Here is a 24,257-nt window from a genome sequence, read left to right on the forward strand (position 1 = left end):
AAAGTCTTCCATACACTAGCAAGTGTATTTCTTATGTAGAGCTCTAAGTAATTCACACCTAGCTTCTTTTCAATGCTCTCTGGAAATAGAAGGGTGCAGAGTCCTTTAGGTACTGCGTGCCAAGATCGAAGAGTGCATGGGCAGCAACACGACTTCTCAATATTCAAATTACCCAAAGTAAATTGAAAATATAGTCCAAAGTCCAAATCGCTTCCGGAGGGTGTTCCTATTTTAAAAGAGTATTTAAGCGTGGGGCGATGACTTTTAAAAAACTAATAGCTCCCCGCTCACATACTAATTTTACGCCCGACCCCCGGAGCGGTCCGAAGGAACACACTTTTACATTCCCGCAGATACACCCGTTTCGAGAACCCCCTGGCGTACTCCTGACCACCCGTGTAGGCAAGAACCTCGTGTACCGATCGCTTTACCTCAGAAAGAGGCTATCTCGTGGTGGGTCACAATACTACCTTTTCGGCTATGTGGGGGGGTGGGGTCAGCAGGGCAAGGTGCTTTCTGTGTGGTCATGCAATTTTTCTTTGGACCCGTCCATTCCTCTACAAACGACCCCACTTTCGAGGAGCCACTGAAAACCCTAAGCCTAGAAGTATTTTTAAAGTCGTCACGGCTCAATGGTTATAAAGATGTTTTAAGGCGACCCCCGCCTCTCCGAGACTCCCCGGACTTTTGCGTTTGTACCAGACAGACTGCATGCAGGTGTACCCTACCCTTCACGATAAGAAATTGAAATTACAAATTCTCTTTCATTGAAAATTTATCTTTGTTATTCAAAGTATAACCATCATATTTATTTGATTTTGTACTATTTGACATAAATCGCAAATTGAGGTAGGTAGTACCCTCGACCTTGTCTTTTTTAGTTCCCACCCCTCCCACCCTACATGTACCTCTCATTCGGTGTACCCTTCAACTCACCCCACCTACCCCAGATGTACCTCCTACCTACAAATGGAACACATTAGTACCAGAAATTTTCCTTGATACCCCCCATTAAACCTGACCCCACATTACCCCTACCCCTCCATACCCAAGAGTGGGCAAGGAGTAAGAGGTGGCAGCATACGGTGTGGGACAAGAGCGCGGAGTCAGGAGCGGAGAGCACGTCGCAGAGAGACAGGTGTTGACTGTTGAGACTACTTTGAAGAGAGGTTGGAGTGGAAGAGAAGATCGGAAAGTTGTCCTTCCAAGAGATTTGATCAAGCTTCGGTCTATTGCGAAGAGTGTTTGGGCAGCAACGATCGGTTTCGATTTGGTGGTGGTCGACTTTGTAAGACGAGCGAGGGAGATTGGACTTCTGGTTCAAGCGCCAAGACCCAATACATTATCAACTGAAACACGCGGAAAGCTGCAAATTGAGTACCAACTGAGTCTTTTTTCACCGCGTGAAGGCAAATCCGATTTCGCTGGATTACTAATTGTATGATACAAATGAACAAGACTGCCATCGTTCTCCCAAGAAAGCAGAATGGCGAAGGCGTTGCCAGCAAAGACCCTGTCTGCCTTGACATGGCCAAGATTAGCAGCCTCTTCAAAATGAGTATCTCGCTATCCGCACTGCGCAATGCTTGCCGTCATGTGGGGTTGGAGAAATGGCCGTACTCAAGGAACAGAGACAAGTCCGACATGTCTGACCATCAGGTGTTCTGCTCCGACGGCTCCAAGAGTCCATCGAGCTCATCTGAGGACGAGATGTATCCCGCCTACGGTTGCATGTGGGACGCCGGCCAGCGAGGTCTTCCTGTGAGCGAGGACTTGATGCAAGAAGCTCTTCAGCATGTTACGGGGGGCCGAGAGTTTGGGGTCAGGGTGTGGTAGATCCGCTCCGAGGAAGGTCCAATTTCCATCTTGTACATGCTCTCTTGTCTGGTGAAAGACAGTTTTGGAGACTCTGTCTGCGCTACCTGTAGTCTGCTTTTTTCCTTTTGATTCGTTACTCGCTATAGCCTTTTTCCCACATCGGATGTTCGTTTATTTCACACCGCGAAAGTTCGAAATAAAACCCTGATCTCTTTCACCGATTGCATACCTCGCTCTTGGTTTTCTCCTCAACAGACAGACTGATGTACAGAACAAACGCAAACTTCTGTTCAGTGCATCATCCACCGCCGTTGAACTTGTCTTCCAGCGCTTGAATCTGCTGTTGCAATTGCTCTCTCTGGAGTTGACATCTTCATCACAAGAGCAGCACAAGGACCCTTTGAACACCTGATTCATGTTGGTATTCAGTGCCTGCAAAGAAAGATCAACAAAAGCCATTGAGAGAGATTAGTAGACGTACCGCAGCGAATCTTTGTTTCAACACCGGATTTGCAGCTCTGTTAAGATGTCATCAAATTCAGAGGAAAGAACGTGATCAAGATGTTCCTGTCTTGGTCTTCCTTCTTCTTTTTGTACTCCTCCTCCAGCTCTTGTATCTTCGCCTGTGTGGTAACGAGAGTCAACCCTTCACAAGCAACGCAGTCAAACAGCTCTTGCCTTAAGCGTGTTCATCTCCTCTAACAACATCTTCTGCTCTTCTGTCAACTCCTTGGGCTCCTCAGGAGCAGCAGCAGCCGCTGGACTCTCCCCCGCTCCTTCATCCACTTGCTCCCCATGCCTTGGTTCCTCTCCATGTCCATCAAACTCGCCTCCTTCCTGCACTGCCTGCTCCTCTTGCTGTTCTTGTCCTCCCACTGCCTGCTCCACAGTCTCCTCTTCAACCATGTCATCCAGACCGTCAAGCATGTCCTGATCTTGATCTGCCTCCTGCTGTGGCAGCATGGTCAGGCTAGGGCGATGACCAGTCCTGACTGCTCACTTGCTCTGCGGAGGCTTCTTGGGAAAATCCTCTGACTGCAATGAAGCAATGAGACAAGAGATTGAAGTTTGAGAGGAGGAGGAAGAGGATGTGAGACAAGGATCGTTACCATCGTCTTGTGGTTCTTGACTGAGAGATTGCGTGTCTGACGTGTAAAGGTCAGTTGATCATTTCATGCCACCTCTTGCAGACCTTGACCCATCACGTCTCCTTCCATCTGCAAATACGACAGTGAGATTTGAGCAGCGTCTCATCAACATCAAACTTACACTCATGTTGTCTGTTTCGGCGTTCACGTCTGGAGTAGCCCTATCCCCGAGGTCCTGGGCAGCATCAAGAGAGTGATTCTGGGTGAAAGGCAATCCTACATCGGCGGGAACGAAAGTGACTTGAGTCTGCAGAGCGATCAACTAGAGACTCGTCTCCTCTGACAGATCCTCCTTTCCTCTTACTGACCTCGTCCCCGTGATCATACACTTCTCCGTGACTGTCCGCATGATTGTCGTCACCCTGGTGGACGTTTCAAGAAACAGCCTCGGGAGGAAGGAGAGGGGGTCTCTTTCAGGGTTAGAGTAGGGATCATACCGGCATGAGAATTTCTGGATCCCCATCTTGACCTGCCGGTCAGCATGAGGACACGAGACGCGTATAGGAAGAAGCAGACGCCCATGACGACCTGACATATCCTCTGGCGGAAGGATCTTCATGGAGAAGAAGTCAGCGAGAATGAAGCAGACCGCACAAGATAGGACAGAACATCGATCTAGCTCAAGAAGAACACAAGTTCGTAAGGTGTCTTGTTACCTGGGGCTCTGGCGAGTCGTATCCCTGGGTTTGTTCGAGCTGATAGAGGACAAAATGAGGAGAAGGCGTGATATGGCAAGAAGGTACAACATGATTGGCAGGGGCGCCAGCATCTTCCATCTGTGAAGTTGTAGACGTCAGCATCGGTCAGGGAGTGAAGGATTGGAACGAAACGGGCTGAAGGAGAGAAGAAGGAGAGGAGGAGTAAAGTTCGCGGATGAACACGAGAAGGTCATGATGTGTCGAATTGAATGCGAATGATACACCAACAAGGTCGAGGACACTGTTCTTCACCTCAGGAGGATTCTCTTCATCGTCAAGAAGTGCGTTCTCCAGCTCCTCCGCGAGTTTGTTCTCCTGGTTGTCTTGCTGTTCGGTGAGAAACGACATCAGCACCCGACTGACACACACTCAACCCACCTCCACAGTATCCAGCTCTGCCTGGGCTTCGTCGTCCAGCTCCGCTTCCAGCCGGGCCTACAAACAAGCACGCCCTCAGCAAACAAGCTGCTGTCCTCCCCACTGATACTCGATACCTCCTCGTCGAGATCGAGGGGAAGCTGGTTGTCATGTACTGGGGACGAATGCCACGTCACGATCAGTCGCTCTCAAGTCAGTCAATCACCCATCAGCTCCTTGGGCATGTCGCACTCGGCCTGAGTCATGAGACCTCCAGCTCCGTCTCCTACTCAGCCAGTCAGGGAGGGACAGTGCAGAGGCAGGAGGATTTCACCGTAACATCTCATCTTAAACCTGACTTTGGTAGCAAGGAAACCAACCTGTTGTGACAAGTTCAACCAACTATGACGATCTCGATGGTTGTTGTTGTCGTCGTTATGATCACTCGAATTACAATCATTTCCATAGTCATCATCATCTTCATCACCATCCTTGTCAACATCAACTACGTGTACTAGTTTTTGTATCTGTACTCGTACTCCCTCTACTCTACATCTTATGAGGCACCTTCATATCATCCACCATCACAACGACCGATAACAACAACTTACCCTCTTGTGGTTGTCCTGGCGATACGCTCGTCCATTTTTTCGATAATACATCTCACCATCCTGCAACACACACATCCGGCAAGTGATCAGCATGTTCAAGCTCTGCCCTGTACTTCACCTTCCCGCGATAGGGCTCCCCTCCTCCCTCTCCAATGTCTTCGTTTTCTGCCCCGTTGAAAGCCGTCGGCTCGCACTCCTCCTGCACCCGCGTCATTCGAGACCAGGAGCTGGACAGCACATTGTACGACAGCGCAGGCATGTAGCAAAGGAGGACAGCGTTCAGGGAGGTAAGGAAATGTACACAAAACAGCAGAACAATCACGTAGACAGCAGATGTTAGCAAGCAACAATCAAACATCTCCGTTCCTCTCCACACATCGACAGAGACAACGGAAAACAGAAGCAACAAACTCAAAGACCATTAGCAATCTCACCTCGATTTCCTCCACTTCCGTATCTGCAAGCATCATGAGTTTTCACTACATTACGTTCAAGCTCAAAGTAAAGAGTTCACCTGTTTGCTCTGCCCCTCTGCTCAAGAGCAACACGAAGAAAGCCAATGAGTCACGGAACAGCAACGTCAAACATGCGTCGATTCGAACTCACTTGTTCTGAAGGCGTAAGATGTGTCGTTCTGCTCTCATGATCGCGTTTTTACGATTGCGCTTCTTCTGTAACGCCCACAACCTCGTCAGAGAGCGATGGCGACAAGACCAGAAGAGAACATCTCCAAGAGTATCTACAACATTACCAGCAGGCACAGCTTCTTGTAGTGGGGGGTGTGACGTAGAAATTCCCGTGCAATCTTGTGCGTCGGGGGAGTGATACCGCTTGACAGGAGTCAAGAGCAGTCAAGGGTGGAGAGGGAAGCATGGAAAAAATAGAGTTGGGGGGGGAGGGGGGAATGTAAGGAGTTAGGATTGGGGACAGGAAAGAGTGAGGGAGGTTGGGGGGGTTGAGAAAGCACAGGAAAGGGGAGTGGTGAGGAGCAGGAAGGAGGAAGGAGTTGTTGAAGAAAGCAGACGGCAGGACGTTAGGGGTAGGAAGGAGGTGGTGGAGAGGAGAGTACCTCTCCAGCCGACCAGAGGGACGGCTCTCACGCAGAGTCTGCTCGCAATGCACATGACGCATGGTGGTGCATTGATGAGTTTTCAAACCTTCGCCTCCTCGACATCTTCGTGCACAACCATGATCTGCAGCGGGAGAGAATGTCAGGGACGAGGCCGAAGGAGAGACGAGGTGAATGCTGGGTCAAGATGTGTTCTGAGCAACCTTGCAAACACTCTCTAGCACATCACAAACTCATCCTCATCCGCGCATCCTCTTCACACGAGACACTAACCTGAGAAACATCGCATGTCTTGATGTAATCTCCACTCTTCCCATCGATCGTTCGGTAGGCCTGTCGACACGTGAGGACGCGTCCTCATCACTGCATGCTCGACTCGCCTCCACAAGAGTCGGGAGGTCGCAGAGAGACGCCGGGAGGTTCTCAACCTGAGGCGTTCCAGCGCCAATGGTGAAACATCCTGTTTCCACACGTCAAGCAAGGCTGAAAGCAACGGTATCAAGAGTTTGAGCAGGGCAATGACACGGAGAGAGGTGGAGAGGTGGAGAAAGGTGGAGGGAAGGGGAGGAAGGGGAGGGAGGGAGGAAAAGAAGAACACAAGTCGTCCTCTGGTACCTGGTCGACCTCTGAACCCGGGTGTCGTTTTTTCCTGCAGGGAAGGATGAGGAGAGGAGGGAGTAGACGCAGCATGTACAGGATCTATTCTCAGCTCGAGCCCCTCGAAGTTGTTGGCCTCGATCATGGCACGAACCTTTCCATAATGTCATCAGTGCGTGTACGGCTGCAGGGAACAGTCTTTACTCGCTGGGCATACGCGGGAGGGAGCCTCAGGATGAATGCTCTGCGGGGATTGATGAGAAGGGAGGGGCAAGAGGCAAGGTTCACCTATCTCCTTCTTCGGTGTTCTCCTCCATCCTTCGAGCTCCTCCAGGGAACTGCGAGGAACAGCTTTCTTAAACCACAACCTCCTTCCTGGTCCGCTGAATCCGCCTCTCCTCAGTCTCTGCTGATGCATATCTGCCTCCTAGCTGCCTCATTGTTGTCACATCGTCGTTTCTCTTCCATTCTTCCCTCCTCCCCTCCCTTGTTCCCTCCCTCCCTCTAGCTCTCCCTTCCTCCACCTCGCTCGTTTCTCTCAGCCTTCCCATGGTCGGCCTTGTTGGTTGACTAGAAGTAGCTGAGTAAATTTGAACCGGCGACCACCTACTGCCGGGCCCCGGGGCCCGGGGACCGGGGCCCGGCGAAGGTAACTACTGAGACGCGGCAAGGTCAGGCCAGAAACTGGCTCAAAAGTGATGTAACTGCCAACGTAACGTTAAGGCTATTTTAGAAAACAAAAAAAAAACGTCTTCAGGGTTTGAATACAGAACCCCTCTTTTTCTCCTTCAAAGTACCGGTGAATTTAACTTTGAGAGTACAACTTGGAATCTGTTTGTTCTTTGATACTGGCGCTGACGGGGCTCATGGCGGAGTAAACGGCGGATAGAGTGGAGAGAAGGGAGGAAGGAGAATGAGAGGCGAGGAAATGCTGAAAGGACGAAGGAGCGAAATATATGCAGAGAGTGTGTGATATGAAGACAGATATCCAGTCAAGGCAGGGAAGGCAGGGAAGGCAGGCAGGGAAGGCAGGAATGCAGGCAAGGCAGGAAAGAGAGAGGGAGGAAAGGAAACAAAGCACAGACGCGGACACTACTTCTGCTGTGCTACACTCAGTAGAGCTGTTGAACCACCGTGAGGATATGTCATGATCTGATTGTTGCTAACGTGGGAATGTACCAATGTCCTCCACCTACTTCGAGCTTCTTGATCTGACGCTGCCTGCCTGCAGTCTCGACGCCGTGAGGGAAATCATGGGCTGCTGCGAAAGTCGCCATGATCCCTCCCTCATGTCTTCGGGGAGACCGGAGATGTACAAGAGCTCTATCGACGAGGGAGGAAGCATGCCGGCGGTGGAACGAGCAGCCGAGGCGATCCGCGCCTCGGCTGGAGGACAGCTGACGCCTGGGGGGCTCCGAGACGTCCGACTCGCCCTCCTCGCCCTCCCTCGCGACCCCAACAGCGTCCCGGAGGTCGAGCAGCGCGACATGTCGGAGATCGTTCAGATTCTCAAGTGTGAAACTCAGAGTGCCGACTTGATGCTGACGGGGCTGGTGCTCATGCGGTACCTGGCTCAGCGCCAGGTCAACCAGAAGAGAATGGCGGCGACGGACTGCGTTTCCCTTGTGCTGCAGGCCCTTCAGATCCACGACTCGAACCCGACGCTGCAGGGAGTAGCGTGCGATACCCTGGGGAACCTGCTGCAGGAGGAGATCAATACCGAGCAGTTCCTGCAGCAGAGAGGGGTGGATGCTGTCTTCCGAGTGATCAATGCCAACATGTCTCACACGCGGGTGATGGAAGCGGCATGCTTCCTGCTAGGGAACGTGGCGTCGTCGGAGGAGGGACTGAAGCACATTGCGAGGAACGGAGGAGGGAAAGTTGCGCTGTCGGTGATGAAGGCCCATGACAAGGATCCTGAACTTCTGCGGGAGCTTCTCTTCCTGACCTCCAACGTCGCGCAGAGTCCACAGCTACAGCAAGAGCTGACGGACGCAGGGGCGGTGGAGGCTGTGCTGGGGGTTATGCAGCAGCATGTCGCGTCCCCTGAGCTTCAGGCGATGGCCTGCTCTGCCATCGACAACCTGTGCTCCGCTCCTAGCAAGGGTGAGGCGATGTTTCCATTCATGTGTGGGAGTGGAGAGGAGGGCGTACAAGACGTTGCAGAATAGATGGGAGGAGGAGACGGTAAAATGACGGGAGAGGAGGAGGAGGAGGAGGATGAGAAGTTACATGTCTACAATGATCTTGAAATTAGCGGATTCTGTTGCTCATGATTCAGACAGTGGTGGTGTATTGTAGTAGCTATTGAATTGCAGGAATGAGCTTCGGGAGATTGTGCAAGCATGGAACAACGAGGAGGATGACGAGGGCAGGAAGGAGGGAGTAACGCGGTTCAATGCAGGAACTGAAGGAAACAATAACAACACGAACGCTTATCGGCCTTCTGATTCGGCGGTAAAGACTATCATCCAGGCTGTTGACAGGCATTGCAACGATGCCTCCGTAGTGAGAAGAGGAGCAGGTAGGAGAACTTGTCCTGCTGTTCATCAGCGTACGCAGTCGATTTTGCTTCTCTGCATTGCAATCTTGTTCCGTTGATGACCCTGATGATGATTTCTTGATATTCCTGCAAGACTTTGAGCCTCGTGCTATCAGGTGCCCTTGCAACTCTCGCAAGTCTCAAGCCAGCGCTGTCAAGCTTCATCGGCAAGGAGGAGACGGTCCAGTGCCTGGTAGAGGCTGGGAGCTCGGTGCTGAAAGGGAAACAAGACAACCAGGCGGTGATTCAGGTACTGCCCTCTCGAGTTTGTTCGCTTCCTATCCCCTCCTCTCTCCCCTCCTCTGTCTCCCTCCTCTTCCCTCCCCTAAAGATCTCTTTAGAAATCGCAACCTTACTCCTCGAATCATTCTCTTTTTGCACTTCCAACTTTCATATCCTTCCCGCCCAGCTCCTTTCTCTCCTCCTTCAGACTTCATGGATCCTTACAGCCTGCTGCGTCCTCCTGCAGTCCCTCACTCCTCCTTCAGGTGTTCCGAGCCCTGGAATCTCTCGCAGACGTCAAGGAGAACAAAGCTCTTCTGAGCAGAGAGGATGGAGCCGTACAGCTTGTTATGACCCTCGTGAATGTACTTGAGCCTCTTTCGTCTTCCCTCCTTTCTCTTCTTGCCCTTTCCTCCCTCATCCCTCCACCCCCTCCTCCCTCATCCCTCCACCCCCTCCTCCCTCCTCCACCCCCTCCTCCCTCTACTTCCTCTGTCTCTTCGCTCACCTCAACCTCTGCAGTCTTCAAGTCCTCGTCCGGCTCCTGTCGCCAGAGCTCTTGCCTTCATCGCCAAATTGTGTGAGAACGATGACATGAAGCAGCATCACCCCCAGGTTGATCCCTGTCAACTCACATGTCCCTCGAATTCCGTCCTGCCGCGATTGATGTTGCTTGCTATCATCATCCTCTTAATATACTCGTCCCTCCCTCCCTCCCTACTTCCATCTCTCCTTTCCTCTCCCTCTCTCCTCTCCTCTGTCCCGCTTCATTTATTTTCGTTCTCTCCACCCTCCTTGTTGCCATTTTTTCCATCCATCTTTGACGCATCTCCGTTCTTCCCGACCCTGCTTCTATCATCGTTTTTCCCACCAGCTTCACTACCATGATTCTCGTTGTGCTCGTCCTCATCAACATCGTCAGATCAAGGAGGACTTGGGGCTTGAAATGGTCTCCTCCTCCCTCTCGCACTTCTGGAATCATCCTTCTGTCGTCATCCCGGCATGCACCATCATGGCAGGTCTTTTTCCTCCCCCCCTCCTCCCCTCACTTCCTTTTTCTACCCTCCCCTCCTCTCCTCTCCCCTCCTCTCCTCTCCCCTCCTCTCCTCTCCCCTCCTCTCCTCTCCTCTCCTCTCCTTCACTCACCTCCCCCTTCCCTCCTCCCCACCCCTCGCCTCCTTCCTTAACTTGAGCATTCCTCACCAACTTTCCCAGCGCTGGCAAAGGACACGCAGGAGGAGGAGACGATGAACGGCCACAGATCAAGCATGGGTGAGAACGTAGACTTGTGGAAGAGAGCTATGGGAGGCCTTCTCAAGGCTGTGAGGGCTCGACCCGGTATCTTCCTCTCCTCCCCTATCCTCCCCCACGCTTCCCTCTCCTCTCCTCTCCTCTCCTCTCCTCTCCTCCCCTTCCCTCTCCTCCCCTTTCCTCCCCTCCCCTCTCCGGATCCCTTCCCCTGTCCTGTCCCCTCTTCCTCGTCCTGTCCTGTCCTGTTCTGTCCCTTGCTCTCCCTTACTTATCTCTTCTCTTCATTTCCTTTCTCCTTTCCCACATCCTCTTCCTCTTTCTACTTCTCCTTCTCATCCTTCTCTTGCAGGTGATGTGGCTGTCGCTGTGAGCGCCTGTGTTGCTCTGGCTTGGCTGTGTGAAAGGAGGGTGCAGGTGAGAAGAACGAGTTTGAGTTCTTCATCCTCCCTTAGCCTGCGACCTGATTGATCCCTTCCTCCACTTTGTCCTCAGTATCAAACATGTCACAAACAGCACCAAGAACATTCACTTTTCTCATCATCATCATCATCATCATCATCATCATCATCATCATCATCATCCTCTTCTTACTACAACTACCCCCACCACCTTGATTGTCGTCATTGGTGGTGGTGGTGGTGGTTTTATTGTTATTATTGTTGTTGTTTTTGGGAAGGAGAGTAGAACGAGGGTGCTGTTGTTTTTGTTGATGATATCTCCTCCTCCTCCTCCTCCTCCTCCTCCTCCTCCTCCTTCTCCTGCTTGTTACTTTGTCAATGTGTTGCTGACTGTCTTCTCTATCAGCCGTCAACCTCGGAAGTTGGTGATCTCATGGGAGCATTCGTCATGGTCATGCGAGCGCATCCGAGGGATGCGGATGTTGCAGAGGTGAAGGAAGAGGCGGGAAGAGGCGGGAAAGAGGAGGCGAGCAAGAGGCGCAACATAATGGAGGAAACCAAGGCCCAATGTGGCTGAAGGAGGGGAAGAAGGGTTGTAGAAAGACAAGGGGGAGGGTGTGGAGGGAAGAGAAAGAGGGAAGGAGAGAGATGAAGGGATGGGAGAAGTGAAGGGGTAGGAGACGAAGAGTGTGAAGGTGGAGAGGGTTACTTCACGTGTACTTTGAGGACTCCTGGGCTACAGCTGGAGCTGACGGCATGGCCTTGCAGGCGGCGTGTTTCATGTTTTCATCGGTTGCCAAGGAGAACTCCCCAGCTATCCGCCAGCAGGCGAGACTACCTGACAAGGGCCGTGCGCGGGTGTAACTCAGAGCGTCAGGTGATCAAGTCTGGAGCTCCTCTGCTCGTCGTGATGGTCCTGCGCCACTTCAGTGAAGCCCCTGGTGATTTGCTTCCTCCTCCTCCTCCTCCTCTTTGCTCCTCCTCCTTGCTTTCTCTTCCTCCTCCTTTTCTTTCTCCTGCTTCTCCTTCTCTTCACTCCTTCTCTTACTCCTTCTCCACCTTGCTCCGTTCGCCTCCTTCTCCTCTCTCTACCTCCTTTTCACTCCGTTTGCCTTCTCATTATCATCAACTTTCTTCTTCTCCTCCTCCTCATCATCATCACCACCATCTTTCGCTCCACTCTCCGCTCCCCATACTCCCGTCTCTACCTCCTCCCCCTCTGTCCCCTCCCTTGTGTCCCTTCGTCCTCCTTAGTGTTGCTATCGCCATCGCCACCACCTCTTTCTCTGTCCTGTTTTGAATCTTTGGTCCTATTTCTTCCCTCCTTGCTCTATCTTCCTTCCTCTCCTGCTTGCCCAGCCTTGTTCCCCTCCTCTCTTTGCTTCTCCTCTCTCGCCTCCTGCTCCTTCTCCTCTCTCGCCTCCTGCTCCTTGGCACGGCATGCGCTGATCCTCTAGCAGGGGAAGTTCAGCCTGTCTTGAGGAGGGCAGTCAACGCCATCCGCCTGGTGGGTCTCGATGACCAGGCGACCGCTGGTAAGAGGCGGGGAGAGGGGAAAGGAGACAGAGATAGAGACAGAGACAGACAGAGGCAGAGGCAGAGACAGAGACAGAGACAGAGGCAGAGGCAGAGACAGAGAGACAGAGAGACAGAGACAGAGACGGAGACGGAGGCAGAGGCAGAGGCAGAGGCAGAGGCAGAGGCAGAGGCAGAGGAATGTGGGGGGTGAGAGGAGGGGGGAGGAGGGAAGAGGGAGAGGAGTTGGTGAGTCGGCAGGTCTCTCTGTCTCTGAAGAAGACTGCGAGATGCAATGGACCAGGAAAAGATGTACCAGGAGGGAGAGCAGCAAAGGGGCAAAGAGGAGCGAAGGAGGAGGAAGCTGGAACTTGATTCTTGCTTCTTTCAGGTGCTGTTCGCCTGGCTCGAGCGCCTGAGGCTCTGAAGAAGATTATTTCGAGGTTTCCCGAAAATGCTTCTTTGTCGAAATCAGGTCATCACTGAATCCCTTGCGATGATGTTTGTTGTGGTGACATGTTCATTTGTCTCCGGCAGCTTCGACAGCTTTGAACAGCATCGAGCAATCAGCATCTTCAGGCTTGTGAAAGTTGCAATTGTGTAGGAAGCAGGCGGAGCTGGAGAAGACTGATGTTGTTCTTGTATAGTTTTTCCATTACATTCGATCACTGTCGAGAAATTCGTCTATTTGTCCTCTTAAAAATATTCACTCTCACTATTCTGAAATGTGGAACGAAACCTGAGTTTTGATGGGAACAATGAATGATGATGACCACACCACATTAAACAATATCTGATTAAATCATATTGACAGCGTAGATAACAAAGTTTACAAGCAGTGCGATCTGTACATACCCCCCGCATTGAGTTCTTGCCGATCGTTCAGCTAGTGAGCATCTCGATAGCGCACATCAACAAGCGAGAGAATCGTCGGTGGTCGCAGATGATCAAAGTTGAGGAGTTGTTGTGATGCAAGAAATCATGTGTCCTCTCTCTGCTTTCAAACCAGAGGAAAGGTCTGCGTGTCGTCTCTTTGACATGGCCTGTCACAACATTTCAAAGAAAGCAGATCTTACCACTGATTACAGAGACAAACAGATACAAGTTGAAGAACACTGAACATGACAACAGACATGCTTTCTACACAGGTTATAGTTACCTGTGCATATTGCACTGTTTGAATGGTTGTGACAACAGCTTTTGGTTTGATGATGAGGATGATTTAAAGGTTGACTGTCGCCGATGACCTCCATCAAACCTATCCACTGACTCTGTTCTGGCCATCTTTCATCTTCTGATTCACAAGCTCGTTCAAGACCACGATTGTTCTCTTGCTCGCGTTGATTGCGGAAGTAAAACATTCGAAACTGATCCCAAGTCATCTCCCTCATGCTGCTTGTGATTGAGGCAGGCATCAGTGATGCTGGTAGCTGCTTGAGTTCACAGAGCAACTCTGATAGCCTCGAGTCCTGTCTCGCTGCAGATACAATCTCGTCACATGAGATCTTGAAGCCCTGATGGCTCAGACTTGAAGATCGCCGACGAAACATCTTCTTGGCTGTGAAACTACCATTCGGTTCCAAGTTCGGCACTAGCTGCTCTGGTGCCCCGTGCTCAAACATGGACCTCCTGCTGCCATGTTGAGGCATGCTGGTGTTGCTGATATGTCTTGGTGATGTGGCACCTGGTGAGACCCCGAAGAAGTCGTCGAACAACTCTTTGTGCGCAGGGACGCACATCGGGTTCCCAAAATCCTCAAGAAGTTGCATCTGAGTCAAGCATGCATGTTGGCCGTGATGCGACATGGACGACGGAGGACGCTCCTGACAACTCTGCGTCATGTTGATATCCTCCTCCATAAAGCTCGCTGACCTGGTGAGTCCAAGAAATCAGATGCCATAGATCGCATTGCTCTGAATCAAATTCTTTATCCTCCTGCCGAAAAATGATCGTGCGACTCGCTGTCGCATGATCATCTTTGAGCATCAACCTCTCTGAGCAGTACTTTCCTTTGTGCCCAATTCTTACATCCTACCTATTCGTATCTTGTGCAACGATTGTTTTCGTCACAGTGCATCACTCGTTTCTACCATCGATGTCGCATCACAACTCACGACGAGGTCCAACACAAATTCAAGGAAGGTAAAATGCTGTGGAGAAGATTTCCAAACACCATTTTTTTTCTATCCTATCATTCTTTCAACTTATGAACGACTTCTCTCTCGTTGTCTTGATGTCTCTTGCATTCTCTGAGCCGTCCTGCGTTTCACTCATATTCCTCTGTGCTAGACGTTCGCATGCTAGTTGTCATTCTCTCCTCCTCCCTAACCTTCCACATGTTTCGCACGTGTCGCCCCCCTCCTTCATCTTATCTCTGCCACAAGTCTCCGACTCATTTCGCTGCTCGTCTCCCTTCCTTCCATCGCTCCCGCCATCCCCCATCGCGTCTCCAACCATATCTCACGTTGCGTTCCCCCATTCAACCCCTACCCCCCCCTGCGGTAAATATTCTTGTACCCGACCTTCACCCCCTTGTAGTACCAATACTGTACCCCACCACCCCACCCCTACCCCCTCTGCGCCCTTCGTGTCCCCTCGGAGAGTCCAGCACACATCACATCCAGTACGGTAGGGGCAAAAGGCTCTACCACTGAGTACCGGTACTTGTTGTTTGAGATTACGGATATGAGGGGTGGGTGGTGGGTCCTTTTCGTACAATTGGTAGTTCCTTTCCGCCGCCCCTTGGATACGACCCCCGCGAGTCTACCTACCCACCATCTCGAAATTGGACCCCTCGTTAAACTAGGAATCTACCCCCTCGATTGACCCTCACAGTGAGTTTTCGGACCCCACCCCATACCAATCAGTCTCGTGGTATATCTCGCAGGACTCGGAAGTTCCAGTGGACCCAGTTTCAGTGCTTTTAATTTCAAATCTTCATTGATTCAATTTGACATGGAAGGGAAATGAACTAGGCGAATGGTTGACGTGTGAAAACTCCAAAAATCAATCTCGAGATATTTCAGCTCTGGCGCGCGCCCGTTGATTCACTGCTGCCGTGACCGGGCCCGGGCCCGGAGCCGGCGAATTCTGCGGCGCCTTCTTAGTATTGGGTCTTAGTGGAGATGAGGGTTGCAAACAGACGGGCGCAGGCATGGCAAGGGTTGTTGCGATGGTTGCAGTTGGCCTGACGTGCTGTAATGCTTACATCAGCTCTCTATACCCCCTCCCTGCCAGATCTCTGTCCACAGATCATTCCAGCGCCTTGCTGACAGGGTCCTTGAGAGGACCATGGGTTGAGCCCGCCTCTGTCGCATGCTACATGGCGGGAGGGGAAGGCGCCGGGAGCAGCGGGGAGGAGAGCCTTTCAGTGAAGGTATTCAGAGAGCAGCTGGAAAGGAAGTGGATGTTGTCAAGAATCCGAGCGAAGACTGTCTTCTTGCCCTTCGAGGAAGCTGTGAAATGGACGAGAGCGCTGGTGAGGAGGTAACGACCCACCCTTGTCAAATTTGTAACTTTGCTACAGGGGTGGTGGGAGAGCAAGGAGGAATGGCAGGAGTGGATCGAATGGGGCGAGCTAAAGAATCCTTACATCCCCTCCAACCCTGAGAGGTATTACGGAGAGCGTGGAGAGTGGAAGGGATGGGATTATTGGCTGGGAGTTAGGAGCGGCTGCTCTCCTGAGGACCTGGTGGACATTGCGACGAGGCGGACGGAGGACGGAACGCCACTTTAAGTCAGAGAACGCAGCAAGTTTGGGACTGTTCCCTAGTCGCGAGCCTCCTTGTGAAACTTTTTGTTATTCTTGCCGAGAAAAAAAACCTGCTTTCAAGTAATTCATTGTGCACACAGCGATTGAAAATCACCGCGGCGCATTTACATGGTGGGTATGTAGAACATTTACAAGATAACAACGGAGAAGCGAAACAAAAAGAAGAGATAAGTAGGAATGTCACATCATCGTGATGATGTAACATTGCAAGATGGTGGCAGAGTGAGGTCGTCCATCTGTTGGCAGTACTTGTCTACAAGATCCTGTCAGAGCCTGTCAGGAGCCTTGAACAGAAGACGGAATGATCATGATAGCTCACAGAAAACAATCCAAAACATCCTCATTCAGAACATCAGAAAATCCACAGCAACAACAAAACAAAACACTGAAATGACACTGCAAAGGATACTACACCTTTGTCCTGTGCGTCAACGACGTGCAGCCCCTCAGATCGAGCCTCGTCAACGAAGAGCACAACGGCAGAAGGTTTGCGACAGCGTCTTCGCTCAGTCTGAAAGTCTCAAAACAAGCAAAGAATGCGCGATGAAAGAAGCATCACGGAACCGATGGGAACATTGGACGTAACGAACGTAAAAGAACAGGGATCGGGTCATTGATCTGGTGAAGTGCAGCAATTGTAGTGATACCTCGAGCAACCACCCATGTCCAGCTCCCTCAAAGGCTACAATCGCATCAGCCTCTCGCACTCCAACACACAGGAAGCACCGCACTCAGAGCTGCCCTGTGTTGCTTTCGCAACAATTGACTGACAGCCTTCACAGACCCGTCTGTAAGTCTGCGACTGCTTGACCGAGAAAGATCATCGGAAACACTTGAAGTCAGAGATCAGAAAACGAACCATGCTCTCAGGTTCAGACTCTGCAGCCTTGTGCACCGTTTGCATAGGTCTTCCACGTCAAGATCCATTACCTAGAAGGCGGCATGTTCATAGATGTGATCGCAGAACGGCACGTAGAGTACCTGCATGCTCCCAGCGATCGAGACTGACTGTAAGTCGACGCAATGATCTGCAATGATCTGAATAGAGATGTTGCTCATTTGTCTCAGATCTCCCAGATTCAACGTCTGACACAGGACCAAGTAAGAAAGCATGATTGGCGTATTCCAGTGCATTACCAACAACGAAGAGCCACGATTTCTAGCGATAGATTGTATCCCCATATCCGTTATCTGCATGCATTGCGCTATCACATGTTATGTTTGATTGAGGCGCATCCTCCACTACCTTATTACACAGCTCGAGTTCGAGTTCCCGGAGAGATTTCATGCCTGCTATACTTGTGCAACCATCATCGGTTATCTGACGACATCCCACCGCCGACAGGGACTCGAGTAGGCTGCAGCTACATGCTAGGCTCTATGATCGCGTACAAATGCAAGTCAGGCTCGTACAAGACAACCAAGAAGCAGGTTCACCTCCATGGTTTTGTTGCCCACCAGCTCACTGAAAGAAAGATCGATTCTTCTCAGCGCATGGCAATAGCTCACAGCCAATGCCATGGCAGGATCAGTTATTTTCAGACAGGATCTGAAGTTGAGGAATCCAAGACGTTCAGCCGGAGTGGTCTGAAAGGTAACGGCCAGAAGGAAGGGAAGGTCTTGATCAACCATTGCCTCGTTGCTCCTCTGTTCCAAAATGCTGTCTAGCAGGTGACTAGGGAGCGCATCGACGCTGGGTATGATGTGAAGGTTCTTGGATATGAAGCACGTGCACAGGTGGATCAGGGAAGGACATGATTGGCATCCCGCTCCTCGCTGCCTACCTTGTTCCAGCATGGACTCGATTAAAAAACACTAAAAAATGAACAGAACCTTTTAACTTTTACAGGTTTCTTGAGTAACCGTTTAACCGTTTTCTTGAGTTTAAAAAACGCTTTTAGGGACCCTGTGAAGAGAAGTAGTTTCGATGGGGTTTCTGATTACACACACCTACCACCACCTGTATTTGGGACAAAATTTGGATTTTTTTAAGATGTTGCAACAATGTTTTTAAAGTACCCACCCTCATCTCCTCCACGATAGCACGGGTGGGGGGGACTCTCCCTTCCCCTCCTCCTCCCTCCCCAAGGTCCGCGTCTGCGTCTCAGTCCTCGAGGCTTTCTTCCACCTCCCCCAGGAGGCTGCTGCAAGGCGCCTGGTAAGTCTTGAAGCTCTTGTCATTACTCTGCCTTCTTCACTCCTCCCCCCCTGCCGCTCCTCTCAGTCTGTGCGCGATGGCAAGAGCCTGCTGCTGACCCAGCGCCTGTGCCGCAGGGCGTGTCGCTGACCAGCCTCAAGGCGGCCTGCCGCAAGATCGGCATTAAGCGCTGGCCCTACCGCCGCTGGCCGGCAGCTGACCTCGAGCATGACGCACACGCCCCTTCATCGCGTGAGACTGCAGCGTCATCCAGCGGCCCTCAGGGCATGGCGGCAGCAGTGCCATCGCCTCCCGTACCGGACGAGGAGGCTGCCAGCTCCTCCCTTGCGCTCGCTGAGGGTGAGCGGCGGAGCTCACCGGCATCGGAAGCGCCGGCCGTGACATGTGGGGAGAGAAGAGACGGATGGTTGGCTGACGTGGATGAGCTGGGAGGGTACGGCGAGTGGATGTCATGGTGGATAGACTGCGACGACGATGCCGTCTGAAAGCACCTGAGGCTCATGAATACGTACAATCATGAGACCTTGCCGTCTGAAAGAATTTTTGGTGAGATGGCAACAAATTATCCTGCAGCAGCAATGGTTTTGATGTTTGGTGTTATTTTTTGAGTAGCAATGTTGCGATGTAGGAAAGATATTTGATATACACTAGAAGACATGCTAAACGTGTCATTTTTGCTTAATAAGATGCTCAACAAGAATATCGAGGGTTTGAACTGTACCCCGCGACCTCCGATGATTGACTGAGTAGCTGTTTTGCGACAGAGTGCTGCGGTTGTATTGACGGTGGCAAGTTGTACTGAACAAGCTGTTTGGTCGCGCCACTAGTACCCTCTGATACGGTACAGTGTTGCATTACCACAGTCACGAAGAACAAAGCTACTGATTCTAAAGTTCCGGCGACGCCGACTGATTGAAACTTGAATCATGACTGGCAAGTATGTGTATGCCACTGGCATCCTGGCACGTGTTTGCATCTAAGCACATGTTTGCATCTAAGCATCAATTAGACTCGCAATTCTCGGCGGATACTTCTGCAGAGCCTATGACGACTCGGATGAAGCCAAACAACGCTATCAGCGCACGTCAGTTCCATACTCATTGTCAAAATACAATCGCTTCAAATCCTCCTGTCCGACCTTGTTTGCCATGCCTAGACGTTCTTGTCATCCAGCTCGCACTGCTCGTACCACGCCGACCAGACGTCCTCCTCCTCCCCGGGCTGCTCCAGGCTCTTTCAGCCATCCATCGCCATCGCTATGGTGTGCTTCCTGGAGGCGGCAGGGCAAGGGAAGAGGCTGCGAGGGGAAGCTGTTTAGGTCTTGACGGACTGCGAGCTGATGCAAGTCTGGCTCGTTGTCGTCTACAATCGGAGGAGCAGGCACAGCCTCGTGTTCGTGACTGGAAGGGAAATGCAGGTCTGTGCCGTTGGGATGTTGCCAGCGGCGGTAGGGCCAGCGCTTGATGCCGATCTTGCGGCAGGCTGCCTTGAGGCTGGTCAGCGACACGCCCTGCGGCACAGGCGCTGGGTTAGCAGCAGGCTCTTGCCATCGCGCACAGACTTAGAGGAGCGGCAGGGTGGGAGGAGTGAAGAAGGCAGAGTAATGACAAGAGCTTCAAGACTTACCAGGCGCCTTGCGGCAGCCTCCTGGGGGAGGTGGAAGAAAGCCTCGAGGACGGAGACGCAGACGCGGACCTTGGGGAGGGAGGAGGAGGGGAAGGGAGAGTCGCGGGGGCGCGGGGAGACGAGGACAGCAGAGGGGATCGCCATGGACGGGGATAGGCGAGCAACCCCATCGAAAAGATCTATTTTCGTATCTACGCACGGCGCTCTCGTTAGCTCCTGGCTAGCATTGACTATCAACTCACGGCTTTCCACAGGGAATAGCAACTCTGACTGTTTCATTTCACACAAACGCAACGTTAGGGTGGTGCGTTTGTCTAGCACCTTGCGGAAGAGAGCTCCTTTCGTTCCCCGTCATGGCTCGAGGATCCAGCCCCCTCGACTGTCAGCTCAATTTTACCCCGCAACTCTCACCGGCCGCTCACCCCTCCCTCCCTCCCTCCCCATGCTCCCATCCCCCTGCCTCCCGCCTACCATCTCAAGCCCCGACTCTCCTGACCAGCAGGTCGAGTCCTTTCTCTCCTCCTTCCGCGCCATGTACGGCTCCTGCCCCTCCGTCTGCCCGGTCTCCGACGCCTCCAACCTGGTCACCGACTTCACTGCCCTAGAGCGACCAGCGGGCATGGTGCTGGACTGGAAGAAGGACGAGCGGCTGCGAGGTCTTGAGACCCGAGCGTGAGGGAGACAGGCGAGTAGGACTAGCAGTCTTGATGTGTAAAGTAACCCTGTGTGTGTAATATAAGCCTTTGTACGACCACCTGCCTCCTGTGTGAGCCTGTCCTAGACGTGGCTTGAGAGTATTGAGGTGAATCAGCCTGTGATCAGGCAGCTCGGGGGATGAAGCGAGCTGACTGCTGCTGATCTGTCTGCCTTGGTATCAGTATCGATGCGGCATGCTCTCAGTGCGACGCCATGCTCTGGGTGTCTCGTGCGTGACAGGGCAGGGATAGGGTTGAGGCAGCCGCCAGACCTTGACAACCCGCCTGAGACCTGCTTGATCGGTTGCGTTGATCCATGACGTCATTCCTCCAGGCGTCACGATCTGCCGGTATCACGATCGGACCGCAAACGACATTCTCACAAGATCGCAGAGCGAGGCAAGCAGACAAACTCCACCGGCATCTCTACGATACCTCCAGCGGCATAGCCTGCTGTGACGCATCTGTACTGATAGAGGTACAAGTCAGATCTTTGTCACGTCACATGTTTGAGCTTGTTCTTTTAATGCAATGTAACATTGAAATATTAAATAGGGCAGTGTAATGTCGTTGAGGCAATGCACCATAGTGATGATGCTGTTGAGTACATGCGCGAATGTATCGTCCGATCGTTTGCTACCTTCACACCATGATCCGTACCTCCAACCTTCGAAAACCAGTTTCTTGTCGTGCGTCTTCATGAGCCTCAGGTGCTTTCAGACGGCAAGGTCTGATGATTGTACGTCTTCATGAGCCTCAGGTGCTTTCAGACGGCAAGGTCTGATGATTGTACGTCTTCATGAGCCTCAGGTGCTTTCAGACGGCAAGGTCTGATGATTGTACGTCTTCATGAGCCTCAGGTGCTTTCAGACGGCATCGTCGTCGCAGTCTATGCACCACGACATCCACTCGCCGTACCCTCCCAGCTCATCCATGTCAGCCAACCATCCGTCACTTCTCTCCCCACATGTCACGGCCGGCGCTTCCGATGCCGGTGAGCTCCGCCGCTCACCCTCAGCGAGCGCAAGGGAGGAGCTGGCAGCATCCTCGTCCGGTACGGGAGGCGATGGCACTGCTGCCGCCATGCCCTGAGGGCCGCTGCATGACGCTGCAGTCTCACGCGATGAAGGAGCGTGTGCGTCATGCTCGAGGTCAGCTGCCGGCCAGCGGCGGTAGGGCCAGCGCTTGATGCCGATCTTGCGGCAGGCTGCCTTGAGGCTGGTCAGCGACACGACCTGCGACACAGGCGCTGGGTTAGCAGCAGGCTCTTGCCATCGCGCACAGACTGAGAGGAGCGGCAGGGGGGGAAGGATGAAGAAGGCAGAGTAATGACAAGAGCATCAAGACTTACCAGGCGCCTTGCGGCAGCCTCCTGGGGGAGGTGGAAGAAAGCCTCGAGGACGGAGACGCAGATGCGGACCTTGGGGAGGGAGGAGGAGGGGAAGGGAGAGTCGCGGGGGCGCGGGGAGACGAGGACAGCAGAGGGGGTCGCCATGGACGGGGTTAGGGGGCTCGAGCAACCCCATCGAAAAGATCTATTTTCGTATCTACGCACGGCGCTCTCGTTAGCTCCTGTCTAGCATTGACTATCAACTCACGGCTTTCCACAGGGAATAGCAACTCTGACTGTTTCATTTCACACAAACGCAACGTTAGGTGGTGCGTTTGTCTAGCACCTTGCGGAAGAGAGCTCCTTTCGTTCCCCGTCATGGCTCGAGGATCCAGCCCCCGCGACTGTCAGCTCAATTTTACCCCGCAACTCTCACCGGCCGCTCACCCCTCCCTCCCTCCCTCCCCATGCTCCCATCCCCCTGCCTCCCGCCTACCATCTCAAGCCCCTACTCTCCTGACCAGCAGGTCGAGTCCTTTCTCTCCTCCTTCCGCGCCATGTACGGCTCCTGCCCCTCCGTCTGCCCGGTCTCCGACGCCTCCAACCTGGTCACCGACTTCACTGCCCTATATCGACCAGCGGGCACAATGCTGGACTGGAAGAAGGACGAGCGGCTGCGAGGTCTTGAGACCCGAGCGTGAGGGAGACAGGCGGGTAGGACTAGCAGTCTTGATGTGTATAGTAACCCCGTGTGTAATATAAGCCTTTGTACGACCACCTGCCTCCTGTGAGAGCCTGTCCTAGACATGGCTTGAGAGTATTGAGGTGAATCAGCCTGTGATCAGGCAGCTCGGGGGATGAAGCGAGCTGACTGCTGCTGATCTGTCTGCCTTGGTATCAGTATCGATGCGGCATGCTCTCAGTGCGACGCCATGCTCTGAGGTCCCGTGCATGACAGGGCAGGGATAGGGTTGAGGCAGCCGCCAGACCTTGACGACCCGCCTGAGACCTGCTCGATAACTGCTGGCGATGGAGCTTCGAGCGATCGGTTGCGTTGATCCATGACGTCATTCCTCCAGGCGTCACGATCTGCCGGTATCACGATCGGACCGCAAACGACATTCTCACAAGATCGCAGAGCGAGGCAAGCAGACAAACTCCACCGGCATCTCTACGATACCTCCAGCGGCATAGCCTGCTGTGACGCATCTGTACTGATAGAGGTACAAGTCAGATCTTTGTCACGTCACATGTTTGAGCTTGTTCTTTTAATGCAATGTAACATTGAAATATTAAATAGGGCAGTGTAATGTCGTTGAGGCAATGCACCATAGTGATGATGCTGTTGAGTACATGCGCGAATGTATCGTCCGATCGTTTGCTACCTTCACACCATGATCCGTACCTCCAACCTTCGAAAACCAGTTTCTTGTCGTGCGTCTTCATGAGCCTCAGGTGCTTTCAGACGGCAAGGTCTGATGATTGTACGTCTTCATGAGCCTCAGGTGCTTTCAGACGGCAAGGTCTGATGATTGTACGTCTTCATGAGCCTCAGGTGCTTTCAGACGGCAAGGTCTGATGATTGTACGTCTTCATGAGCCTCAGGTGCTTTCAGACGGCAAGGTCTGATGATTGTACGTCTTCATGAGCCTCAGGTGCTTTCAGACGGCATCGTCGTCGCAGTCTATGCACCACGACATCCACTCGCCGTACCCTCCCAGCTCGTCCATGTCAGCCAACCATCCGTCACTTCTCTCCCCACATGTCACGGCCGGCGCTTCCGATGCCGGTGAGCTCCGCCGCTCACCCTCAGCGAGCGCAAGGGAGGAGCTGGCAGCATCCTCGTCCGGTACGGGAGGCGATGGCACTGCTGCCGCCATGCCCTGAGGGCCGCTGGATGACGCTGCAGCCTCACGCGATGAAGGGGTGTGTGCGTCATGCTCGAGGTCAGCTGCCGGCCAGCGGCGGTAGGGCCAGCGCTTGATGCCGATCTTGCGGCAGGCTGCCTTGAGGCTGGTCAGCGACACGACCTGCGACACAGGCGCTGGGTTAGCAGCAGGCTCTTGCCATCGCGCACAGACTGAGAGGAGCGGCAGGGGGGGAAGGATGAAGAAGGCAGAGTAATGACAAGAGCATCAAGACTTACCAGGCGCCTTGCGGCAGCCTCCTGGGGGAGGTGGAAGAAAGCCTCGAGGACGGAGACGCAGATGCGGACCTTGGGGAGGGAGGAGGAGGGGAAGGGAGAGTCGCGGGGGCGCGGGGAGACGAGGACAGCAGAGGGGGTCGCCATGGACGGGGTTAGGGGGCTCGAGCAACCCCATCGAAAAGATCTATTTTCGTATCTACGCACGGCGCTCTCGTTAGCTCCTGTCTAGCATTGACTATCAACTCACGGCTTTCCACAGGGAATAGCAACTCTGACTGTTTCATTTCACACAAACGCAACGTTA

General features: G+C 52.8%; 10 protein-coding genes across 10 annotated transcripts; 5 read left to right on the forward strand and 5 right to left on the reverse strand.

Annotated features, from left to right (window-relative positions):
- Positions 1–1,087: 1,087 nt before the first annotated feature.
- Positions 1,088–2,034, forward strand: GUITHDRAFT_155770 (hypothetical protein). The gene has a single exon (XM_005821234.1). The coding sequence runs from the start codon at positions 1,450–1,452 to the stop codon at positions 1,834–1,836; it is 387 nt and encodes a 128-aa protein (XP_005821291.1). The 5' UTR covers positions 1,088–1,449; the 3' UTR covers positions 1,837–2,034.
- Positions 2,035–2,411: 377 nt separating this feature from the next.
- Positions 2,412–4,290, reverse strand: GUITHDRAFT_155771 (hypothetical protein; the record flags this gene model as incomplete). The annotated part of the gene is made up of 15 exons (XM_005821235.1): positions 2,412–2,441; positions 2,497–2,769; positions 2,819–2,853; positions 2,928–2,963; positions 3,011–3,035; positions 3,088–3,141; positions 3,187–3,213; positions 3,275–3,435; positions 3,495–3,519; positions 3,623–3,661; positions 3,713–3,742; positions 3,917–3,991; positions 4,043–4,099; positions 4,159–4,196; positions 4,248–4,290. 8 exons carry the CDS (start codon positions 4,285–4,287, stop codon positions 3,398–3,400), a joined length of 342 nt encoding a protein of 113 aa, XP_005821292.1. The 3' UTR covers positions 2,412–2,441; positions 2,497–2,769; positions 2,819–2,853; positions 2,928–2,963; positions 3,011–3,035; positions 3,088–3,141; positions 3,187–3,213; positions 3,275–3,397.
- Positions 4,291–7,529: 3,239 nt separating this feature from the next.
- Positions 7,530–8,293, forward strand: GUITHDRAFT_155772 (hypothetical protein; the record flags this gene model as incomplete). The annotated part of the gene is made up of 1 exon (XM_005821236.1): positions 7,530–8,293. A coding segment is annotated over exon 1 (694 nt), but the record flags the coding sequence as incomplete, so codon positions are not given.
- A 3,187-nt stretch (positions 8,294–11,480) lies between these two features.
- Positions 11,481–12,902, forward strand: GUITHDRAFT_155773 (hypothetical protein). Its single transcript, XM_005821237.1, has 5 exons — positions 11,481–11,539; positions 11,589–11,652; positions 12,172–12,246; positions 12,618–12,701; positions 12,764–12,902. The coding sequence occupies exons 1-5, from the start codon at positions 11,492–11,494 to the stop codon at positions 12,811–12,813; spliced, it is 321 nt and encodes a 106-aa protein (XP_005821294.1). The 5' UTR covers positions 11,481–11,491; the 3' UTR covers positions 12,814–12,902.
- GUITHDRAFT_155774 (hypothetical protein) lies at positions 12,866–14,100 on the reverse strand (the record flags this gene model as incomplete). Its single annotated transcript, XM_005821238.1, has 2 exons — positions 13,386–14,100; positions 12,866–13,269 (listed from the first exon to the last, which is right to left on the reverse strand). Coding segments are annotated over exons 1-2 (839 nt in total), but the record flags the coding sequence as incomplete, so codon positions are not given.
- A 1,448-nt stretch (positions 14,101–15,548) lies between these two features.
- GUITHDRAFT_147297 (hypothetical protein) lies at positions 15,549–15,962 on the forward strand (the record flags this gene model as incomplete). Its single annotated transcript, XM_005821239.1, has 2 exons — positions 15,549–15,704; positions 15,753–15,962. 2 exons carry the CDS (start codon positions 15,549–15,551, stop codon positions 15,960–15,962), a joined length of 366 nt encoding a protein of 121 aa, XP_005821296.1.
- Positions 15,963–16,406: 444 nt separating this feature from the next.
- GUITHDRAFT_119486 (hypothetical protein) lies at positions 16,407–17,286 on the reverse strand (the record flags this gene model as incomplete). Its single annotated transcript, XM_005821240.1, has 7 exons — positions 16,407–16,509; positions 16,646–16,680; positions 16,725–16,830; positions 16,894–16,928; positions 16,980–17,084; positions 17,136–17,189; positions 17,245–17,286. 7 exons carry the CDS (start codon positions 17,284–17,286, stop codon positions 16,407–16,409), a joined length of 480 nt encoding a protein of 159 aa, XP_005821297.1.
- Positions 17,287–17,366: 80 nt separating this feature from the next.
- GUITHDRAFT_119487 (hypothetical protein) lies at positions 17,367–17,666 on the forward strand (the record flags this gene model as incomplete). The annotated part of the gene is made up of 1 exon (XM_005821241.1): positions 17,367–17,666. The coding sequence occupies one exon, from the start codon at positions 17,367–17,369 to the stop codon at positions 17,664–17,666; it is 300 nt and encodes a 99-aa protein (XP_005821298.1).
- A 3,677-nt stretch (positions 17,667–21,343) lies between these two features.
- On the reverse strand, positions 21,344–21,972 carry GUITHDRAFT_119488 (hypothetical protein; the record flags this gene model as incomplete). The annotated part of the gene is made up of 2 exons (XM_005821242.1): positions 21,344–21,712; positions 21,829–21,972. 2 exons carry the CDS (start codon positions 21,970–21,972, stop codon positions 21,344–21,346), a joined length of 513 nt encoding a protein of 170 aa, XP_005821299.1.
- A 1,496-nt stretch (positions 21,973–23,468) lies between these two features.
- GUITHDRAFT_119489 (hypothetical protein) lies at positions 23,469–24,097 on the reverse strand (the record flags this gene model as incomplete). Its single annotated transcript, XM_005821243.1, has 2 exons — positions 23,469–23,837; positions 23,954–24,097. The coding sequence occupies 2 exons, from the start codon at positions 24,095–24,097 to the stop codon at positions 23,469–23,471; spliced, it is 513 nt and encodes a 170-aa protein (XP_005821300.1).
- Between the last annotated feature and the right edge of the window lie 160 nt (positions 24,098–24,257).

The sequence above is a fragment of the Guillardia theta genome, assembly GCF_000315625.1.
Source record: "Guillardia theta CCMP2712 unplaced genomic scaffold GUITHscaffold_148, whole genome shotgun sequence".
Classification (NCBI taxonomy): domain Eukaryota; class Cryptophyceae; order Pyrenomonadales; family Geminigeraceae; genus Guillardia; species Guillardia theta.